This window comes from Nicotiana attenuata, unplaced genomic scaffold, assembly GCF_001879085.1.
Source record: "Nicotiana attenuata strain UT unplaced genomic scaffold, NIATTr2, whole genome shotgun sequence".
In the NCBI taxonomy this organism is placed as follows: Eukaryota; Viridiplantae; Streptophyta; class Magnoliopsida; order Solanales; family Solanaceae; genus Nicotiana; species Nicotiana attenuata.
Window position 1 is genome coordinate 24,265 of NW_017671832.1, and position 9,275 is coordinate 33,539.

Here is a 9,275-nt window from a genome sequence, read left to right on the forward strand (position 1 = left end):
AATTGCAGAAATGTGAAGAAGTNGTGACATACGTGTGAAGATAAGTCTCAAGGGTCAGCAACAATATCTTCTGAGTTGATCGAAAAGGTTGCATATGATAAGGAGTTGAAGTCTCCTTATGTGAAGAGAACTACATCCGGATCAAGAATAAGGATTGGAGTTTGAATTGTTCTAGGACTCGAATTTGATGAAGGATCAGCAATTCGAGTTTTACTCAAACTCTGATTACTAACTCTATAAATAATAATGATTGTTCTCTTTTACAGGGATTGCACAAACGCAGAAGTGAAACTAAAATTGAAGAGCAAAATAGCAAGGCTTTTTGCAAGCAATTTACGTGAGATTCAAGTGTGCATTCCTGAAGCTACTTGGGCAAGATAGAAGAACCAATTCCATTGTGTCTTTCTTTTAATCTAGTTCAATTGTAGTAGGTGTTTTCATATTGTACCTTTCAGCTTTCATAGAAGCAATTGTATTAGGTATTTTGAGTATTCAAGTTAGAGTTAACTTGAAAGTGTCGCAGCAGTTGAGGCTGTGTGCCACACTGGGATTAGAGTTTAATCCTTAGGTTTATAAAGAGTTTTGTAAATGCAGTTTTGGCTCAGTGATTTTAGTGGAAGTTTGGGAAAATCCTACTGAGTAGTAGGTCGTGGTTTTTTCACCTTTTGAGCCAGGTGTTTTCCACGTAAAAATCTATGTGTTCTTTACTTTATGCACTCTTAATTCCGCAAACAGTCTTAGTAAGTACATCTAGAAAAATCAGGTTCTTCTAGTGCGAAAATTAGGTACCACACAAATCATCCCCCCCCCCCCCCCTTCCTTCTTGTGTGGTATTGACGTCTAGAACATCAATTCGCAATATCTACACTTAAATTTCTTGTGTCAAAGTGCTTTTGTGAGACAAACTAACCAAAGGTATTAATTTTCATGAATTTAGTGAGCAAACATTTCCCATCATCGAAGCATTACAAAGGTCATGATAAAGCCAGTGGAGTATAGAAATTTTATCAAGATAGAAATAAGATTATTAAGATAGTGCAAAACCGAAAACCAATTTAGTGATCCAAACACGATATATAGGGAACAGAAACTAAACTGAAACAACAGCTTTTTCACAGTATATTGGCTCATAAAATTAAGAAAAGGACAACTTGAACAGCATAAATCCTAGCACTTCTCTTCAGCTGCATTTTTGGTGTGCGCATTCTCCATCTGTATGGCTGACTTAGCCTTCCTTGGCTTGTACCACATTGCGCAAATTAGGTAAATCACAAAGTTTATAACTCCCAACACAGCAAGAAGCCAGTAGAACAAGTCTAGCCTTCCATTGTTTATGTTGTCTGCAAGCCAGCCTTCATTAGTACCATTGCTCCCTGTCACCTTCTTGATAACTGATACTAAGAAGCTGCTAATGAAGAAACCAAGCGAAAGTGTTGTCAAGAAAAGGCCAGTGCTCATAGTCTTCATCCCTTTCGGCGATTGTGTTATGAAGAAATCGAGTTGGCCAGTGTATATGAAGGCTTCCCCTGCTCCTACCAAGAAGAATTGTGGGATCAAGAAGAATACACTAATTGGCAAATTAGTTGAAGAGCTGTGGCGCCCCATGGATTTTGCAACTGTCAATCTTTTCTGCTCCGCCAAGGCAGCTGCTGCCATTCCTATTATGGAAAATACAAGCCCAATGGAAATTCTTTGTAGGCTGCTAAAACCTGCAAAATTAACCATGCATGCATGTTTAGGGTTGATGAAGCACATTTTGCTTAATACTCCACATAGATATACTCCCTCTGTCCGAATTTATGTGATTCAGTTCGGATTTAAAGAGTCAAACTTCTCAATTTTGACGCGACTTCAAACATAGAATCTTTAAATATTTGGAAAGTACATCATTAGTTACCGTACTTAACAATTCAAAATATTTAAAAGGTGTGAAAGTTATACCTGGTTTTCCCTTCCATTTCTTCCAAAGTGGCATAATAATTCGGTCATAAACAGCCAAGGTGATCAAGATGGCCGCAACAAAGAAGACAGTGAGAGATCCTGCTGGAATTTGGAAACTGCCAATTGATCTTTCCATAGTGGAAGCTTGTTCAACAGAAAATGTAATCATCTGTGCGTAGGTGGTCCAGAAAATTATAGTGGTGGCCCAAACTGGGAGCAGCCTTGCCATCATTTTCACTTCCTCAACTCTTGTCACTGTGCTAAGCTTCCATGGATTTGGAGCAGAGCATGATCCATATTGGTCCTCGAAATCTCCCTCAGCTACAATAGCAGCCTTGTCCAGTACTCTACAACAAATTTAGTAAACATTCTTAGTTAGCCATTGTATATATCGGGTGTGCGAACATAGTGATCTCTTAATGGCATGAGCACTTTCCGAAAAAACCTTACGGACTTAGCCCAAATCAAACAATATCACACCATGTTAAGAGTATTTTAAGGTCAGTTTAGCCCAACATAATTTTGATATAAAAAGAAAACTAACCTGAATTCTTGTGTGTGTTGGATTCTTGTAGCCTCTGAATTAGTAGTCTCATAGAGCATGCCAACATCATACGGAAGATCCATTTTCCTTTTCCTTATAGCAGCAAAAATGACTTGAAAAATGTGGACAATAGGACTTCCCGAGCTTTTCTTGTATCGGTACTTTTTAGTACCTAGAAGGAAGATTAGGATGGCAATGAGCATGCATACAGAGCAAACACCGTAAGCCCAGCTCCGTCCGACTTCATCTTGGATGTAAACAAGCACTGTAACTGCTGTCAAAGTCCCTATGCTGATGAAGAAGAAGAATCTGTTGAAGAAATACGCCATTTGCGCCTTTTCCTTATCGTCTTTCTCGTCAAATTGGTCTGTTCCAAATCCTGAGACACTTGATTTTAAGCCACCAGTACCTAATGCTATGAGGTACAAGGCCATGTATAGGATTCCCATTTGAGAACCTTTTGCTGGTTGGCAATTGACATCATGACGATGGCAAGGAGGTGGCCGCAGCTGTGGTAGGCTAACGGCCAGTGTTAACATCCCAGTTCCCTGAGTAGAATAATTATGTTTTTTGTTAGTATAAAGTTGAAGGCATTATTAATATTGACGGCCTCATGATTATTAGTTTAATTTACCAGTGTCTGTATAAGAGCAAAGATTGCAATGGTTTTGTATCTGCCAAGGAAAGAGTCAGCAAGAAATCCGCCGAGGAGGCAGAGGAGGAATGATGTGCCCATGAAATCTGTTACAATATTGGCTGAAGTTGAACTAGGCAAATGCATAGTTCCACCTAAGTATGTCACCAGATTTACTGCTATTCCCATTGTCGATAACCTTTCAACAATTTCAATCCCTGTAAAAATTTCATACTGTTAAATTTACCAAGGAAGATCATTCACTTCTTCATTAGTTAATATATCTTTAATTGTTAACATCATTTGTCATTGCCTTTAATGTTTAGTTACAGAAGCAACATGCATGTCCTGCATGTTTTCGAATTCAACTTAACTCCTTATTTCCATGACTTACCATAATAAGCATAACCATCTGAAAATGAATTCAAAAATTTCCTTCTTCATTTCTCAATCAATATCTTATAAAGCATGAGGAAACACTGAGATCAAGTTAAAAACTTCAGAAATTATATCTGAAAATTAAGGGCCTGTTTGGCCATAAGAAAAGTTTCACTTTTTTCTGGAGAAAAATTTCACTTTTTTCGGAATCAGTGTTTGGCCATGAAAAGTTTAAATTTAACTTAGAAGTTTAATTTCAGAATTTTTCCAAAATTTGAAAAACTTCAAAAAGTTATTTTTCAAAATTTTCACTTCAACTCACTCACAAAAATTCAAAAACAGCTCTAAATTGTATTCATTATCAAACGCCCACTAAATACTCTCTTCATTTCATTATGTGACTTTGATAAGGAAATAAATAAAGACTTTTAAAATTTGTAATCTTAAAAGCTTAAAGAGCAAACACCTTTTGTATGACTTCCAAGTTGTTTCGCTATAACAACTTCTCATTAAGAATAAAATAAAAATATCAAAGTTAAACAGTTTCCAAATATAAATATTTCTTGGAACAGGGAGGATAGTAATACAGTACAAACCTAAGATAAGAGCAGCAGGTACCCAACCACCAGTTTTAGACTTATCAGCTGGGGACCCCTTGTAGTCCACAGCGTCTGAGACAGTCCAACTCATCTGAAACAAAGTAATAATTGGTGAGATGAAGAGAATATTGACACAGGAAACACGTAGATAATGTAATAACAGTAGTATTAACTAATTCTACTAACCATTTCTTTCCCCATCGAAAAGAAACTATAATTAATGTTTTTGAAACTCTTTCTCTTGTATGTAGTCACACTCTTGATTTTCCGCTTACAGATTCCCTCCTTTTATAGCAAACGTTTTATGGAAAAAGTGTCCCTCCACTACTAGTTTGAGATCGACAGATCACTTCTTGATTGAATTTAGGCCTATATATCTCATTAATATTTTAAATATGGAAGGTTCTAGCATTTAGTTGTCGTTTCTTTTGGACAGCATTTGATTGAGGTTAATGAAACGAGTATTTGAATTGTTGAAAAAAGTCTAGAGTCGTATGCTTTTGAACATATAGCATTTCATTTGATAAAAGGTTAGGTGTGTGTTGTGAGTGAAAACCATTAATATTTTTTTTTTGAAATATTTCTCAAATTAAGATTTGCAGCTTCAAATTGTGTATTCCAGCAAAATTTCGTGAAGTTGAAACAGTGGCTATAGTACACCCAAAAAAACATTGTTAAGCGAATAATACTTTATTATCGATAAATAATACGTACTATATCCAAAAGGTGATGCAAATATGAAAAGCTGTGTAAAGTAAGCATAGGGCCGATGATTCTGTGAGTTTAACTTTTAAGATTTTTAGATTTATTATCTTAGGAGTTGTTTGGTTTGAAGACAAATTATGCTGAAATTAGTTATACTGAGACTTTTTATGCTGAGATTAGTTATCTTGGTATTATTTTTTTATTGACTGCTTAGTATGTTGTATTACTCCTGGGATTGACAATTTTACTGCTTTATCTTGATTCTTGAGATAACTTATCCTAAGATTTCTATTCCACCCTACGGCAAGTATAAGTTATCTCAGTACTATTTTTAATCCTGGGATAATTTATCCCAAGATTAGAGTAACCAAACAAGAGATAAGGCTGTACTATATATATTTTTATCCCGGGATTATTTTTGCTTATCTATCATACCAAACAACCCCTTAGAGTTATGGATTCATATATATTATTTATTGCATTTTAATAGATTTTTATACATAAATTTATACTCCATATCAAAAGTAAATTAAGATTTGTTAAGATTCTATCATTATATCTTTTGAGTGTTAAGCTTGAGATATTATACAAATTTACCACATTAAAATGTTGCAACAAGCATTTGGTTTATTTTTTTTTTTTTTTGGTTGGAAAGATAGACAATATTATAACATAGCAAACATATACATTTGATCAGATTCTTGGACGCATACAAGGCATCCGTTGTACAAAGATAGAGCTAGGTGTTTGGTCTCCCACTACTTGGGAAACAGTACTAGTAGTAGAAGTATTAGCTATTAAAGATGTTCTACTATTACACATACTAGATAAAGTATATGAACTAGAGAGAGACTGTGTAACATTCCTACTAAGCTGCCGAGTCATCCTACTGTGGAGTGTGCCCTGGTGATCTTGTTCATAACAAGACATAGCAAAAGGTGGTGGTGTCCCAAAAAGTAGGCATTGCTCCTGTACATGCGTTGCAACATATGCTAACCTATCTGCTACACAATTCTGCTCTCTGTATATAGCTTGTACTGATGGACTACCCAGCAGTTGGAGCAATGACCTGCAATCATTAATAATATTAGTAAAGCGCATTGCTGGTGCTTTTAACATACCGATTATTGCTTGTGCATCCGTCTCAATGATGATTGGTATGAGCTGTTGTTGTGCAGCAATTTGTAGACCTTTGAGGAGTGCAAGAAGTTCTGTTTTTATAAGGGGGCCTTCTTTGACAGACCCTGCAAAGCCTATAATCCATTTGCTTTGATGGTTGCGGATAACTCCACCAATTCCATAATTACTTTGATATGGGCAGCAAGATCTATCAATATTTAATTTGTAAATTATATGATTCGGTGGATGCCATTTGATATAGATAGGATACTTTGAACTCTTCTAAATAGAGTTATTCGTTAAATAGTAATATTCAGCCACTCTTACTAGAAGCGAAGGCAGATTCAAGTTATTTTTTATATTTTCATAAAGTAACTTATTCCTTTTAAGCCAAATTTCCCATAATGCAAAAGGAATCATAATCGTAGAAAGGATGTTGTGGGGTGTAGAAACTAGTGGTGTATGTATAAACTTATACAACCAAGTCATAATCTCATTTTGGGGAATAGCTATTGTGCTAGTGGGAGGTGGTATTCTAGGAGATTTCCAAAGCAGTATGGTGCTAGCACAATGTTGAAATAAATGACTAATTATTTTAGTGTCTTGATGACACTGTGGACAACTTGCTGAATTAGTAATACCTAGTCGTGTAAGATACACAGCTGTTGGGAGTCTGTCATGACACATTAGCCAAAGGAAAAAAGATATTTTAGGGGGGATTGGAAGTTTCCAAATCCACTTGTACGAGTTGGTTAAACATGTACCACTAGTTGTATTAAGGGTGATTAAACACTTGTACATTGAGTTAACTGAGAAGATACCATTCTCTGTTAAATCCCAGTAAATTTTGTCATAGTTTGTGGGTACAATGGGCATATAAATATTATTAATAAGGGAAGTTACATGCAAGGGTAATTCAAAAGGTATGTTATCTAGGTGCCATCTATTATTGTGGTAGTAGTTAGAAACTAGTTTTTTTTCCTCAAATTGAGGCACAGGTCCATGAATGTAGTTTCTAAGTATGAAATTATGCTTGAGCCAGGGGTCAGTCCAGAACTTAACATGTTGTCCCGTTGTAATATTCCATTTATAACCTAGTCTGCAAGAGCTCCAGCCTTTAATAATATTACGCCAAGTAGTAGAGCTATTATAACTTAGAAAAGGTTGTGGCCGTACATATTTATGTAAAAGGACTTTTGCTCATAACTGTTGTGGTTCGTTGAACATTCTCCATGCAAGGCTTGCATGGAGTGATATATTTTTTGTATCAAGTTTTTGTATACCTAAACCCCCAAGTTCCAAGGGTTGAGTGATTGTAGACCACTTAACGAGATGTAATTTTTTTTTTAGCAGTAGTGCCCCAAAGGAAATTCCTATGGTATCGATTAAGGTAGCTTAGTATATAAGTTAGTATTTTTATATATTGCATCAAGTGATTAGGAAGATGGTTAAGGCTGGATTTTATTAAAGTTAGTCTTCCTGCTCGAGAAAGAAATTTGTTTTCCAGCCTGCCAATTTTGTTTTAAAGTTATCAAGTAAGAATTGATAGTCCTTTTTGGCAGGCTTGGTTGTAAAAATAGGAAAACCCGGGTACTTTTCAAAACTGCGGCCTTCTTTCATATGGAACAGTTGCAGAATTACATTTTTAGTGTTGGGTTGACAATTCTTTGAGAAGTAGATTTTTGATTTATCAAAGTTGATAGATTGGCCAGACTGATTAGTAAACTGTGTAATAGTACTAACCATAGATTGACACGTAGTGGCAGTAATTTGCGAGGTGAGGGTAATATCATCTGCGAAGAATAAATGCGATAATTGAGGGCCATTTTTTGATTAAAAAATTGGTTTCCAAGCCTAATAGTCAACTGCATTATTGATCTTCCTGGACAACATTTCAAGACATAGGATAAACAGATAGGGTGACAAAGGATCACCCTGTCTAATGCCCCTAGTGGGCTGAAAAGAATCAGTTGGACTACCATTAATTAATATAGAGGTGGTAGTGGTGGTAATACAAGACATGATTAACTTAGTAAACTTAGCTGGGAAATTTAAACTTACTAAAGTATTACGAATGAAGGACCATTCTAATTTATCAAACGCTTTTTCTAGATCTATCTTAAGAAGCATACTGAGATTGTTTCCCTTCATTTTTTGAAATTTGTTCATAATTTCTTGTACTATGATAGCATTATCCGCAGCTCTCTTATTTTGTTGAAAACTAGATTGTGTGGGATGGATGATATGTTCCAATATTGGCTTTAATCTGTTTACCAAAATTTTTGTAATAATTTTGTAAATAGTATTACAAAGACTAATAGGTCTATATTGGGCAACTGTGGATGCATTATTATTTTTAGGAATAAGACAGATGAAGGTAGTATTTATTTTGGGGTCAATTTCATAGTCAGTGAAGACCTTATGACAGAAATATTTCACAGATTCCCCAATTATGTCCCAATAATTTTGGTAAAAAAGGGGATGGAGTCAGTCTAGACCAGGTGCTTTCATAGGTTTGAAAGATTTAATAGCATTAAGAATTTCAAAATCTTGTAGAGGTTGTGTTAGGGATGTTTGGTCAGCATGTGTTAATATGTTTGAAGGAAGTATTTTTGATTTAGAAATTAAAATTGTTTTCTGAGTGGTAAATAAGTTTTGATAATATAGGGAAATATGATCAAGTATTTGTGCGGGGTTTGTTATCCAATTTCCCCCTGGTCTTGAATAGCCGTAATTCTATTATGCCTTCTACGATTAATAGTACTGAGGTGGAAAAATTTGGTATTGGCATCCCCATTATTAAGCCAGTCAATACGTGATTTTAGTTTCCAAAAATCTTCCTCTAATCTTAGTATTCGATTAAAATCCATTTTTAGTTCATGTTCCAAGTTCTGTAAGAAATCACTAGTTGGATAATGGATAGATGCTTGAATTCCATTTAATCTGGCTAGAATATTCCTTTTTTGCTTAAAAATATTACCAAAGGTAGATTTATTCCATTCTTGCACTGATATTATGAAATTATCAATTGCAGGAAATAATGTCAGGTTATCCATCCAAGCTTGCTTAACCACAGAAAGAAAAGCAGGATGACTAGTCCAAATAGTCTCAAACCTAAATAATTTTTTCCTAGGTAATGGACAGTGTTGAAGTTCTAACCTAATGGGACAATGATCTGAGTGTGTGCGGGGAAGGTGTGTAACAAGAGTGTTAGTGTATTGATTAATCCATTCATAGTTAGCCACTATACGATCAATACGTTCAAGTATGGTATACTTCTTATGTCTTCCATTAGTCCAAGTATATCGACTACCCTTATACCCTAAATCAGTCATGTGACAATAACTAAGGCAGT

At 35.3% G+C, this 9,275-nt stretch overlaps 1 protein-coding gene across 1 annotated transcript; it reads right to left on the reverse strand.

Annotated features, from left to right (window-relative positions):
- Window positions 1-994: 994 nt before the first annotated feature.
- Window positions 995-4,387, reverse strand: LOC109210456 (protein NRT1/ PTR FAMILY 6.2). The gene is made up of 6 exons (XM_019373874.1): window positions 4,283-4,387; window positions 4,094-4,187; window positions 3,120-3,337; window positions 2,486-3,033; window positions 1,942-2,288; window positions 995-1,709 (listed from the first exon to the last, which is right to left on the reverse strand). The coding sequence occupies exons 1-6, from the start codon at window positions 4,295-4,297 to the stop codon at window positions 1,168-1,170; spliced, it is 1,764 nt and encodes a 587-aa protein (XP_019229419.1). The 5' UTR covers window positions 4,298-4,387; the 3' UTR covers window positions 995-1,167.
- Window positions 4,388-9,275: the final 4,888 nt, after the last annotated feature.

Bases quoted from the DNA above. Each gene is read 5' to 3' on its own strand.
- LOC109210456 (XM_019373874.1), bottom strand. The intron at 3,338-4,093 runs GTTTGTACTGTA...AAATTTTTACAG, and splicing joins ACCTGCTGCTCTTATCTTAG to GGATTGAAATTGTTGAAAGG. The intron at 1,710-1,941 runs GTATAACTTTCA...TTAATTTTGCAG, and splicing joins GAAATGGAAGGGAAAACCAG to GTTTTAGCAGCCTACAAAGA.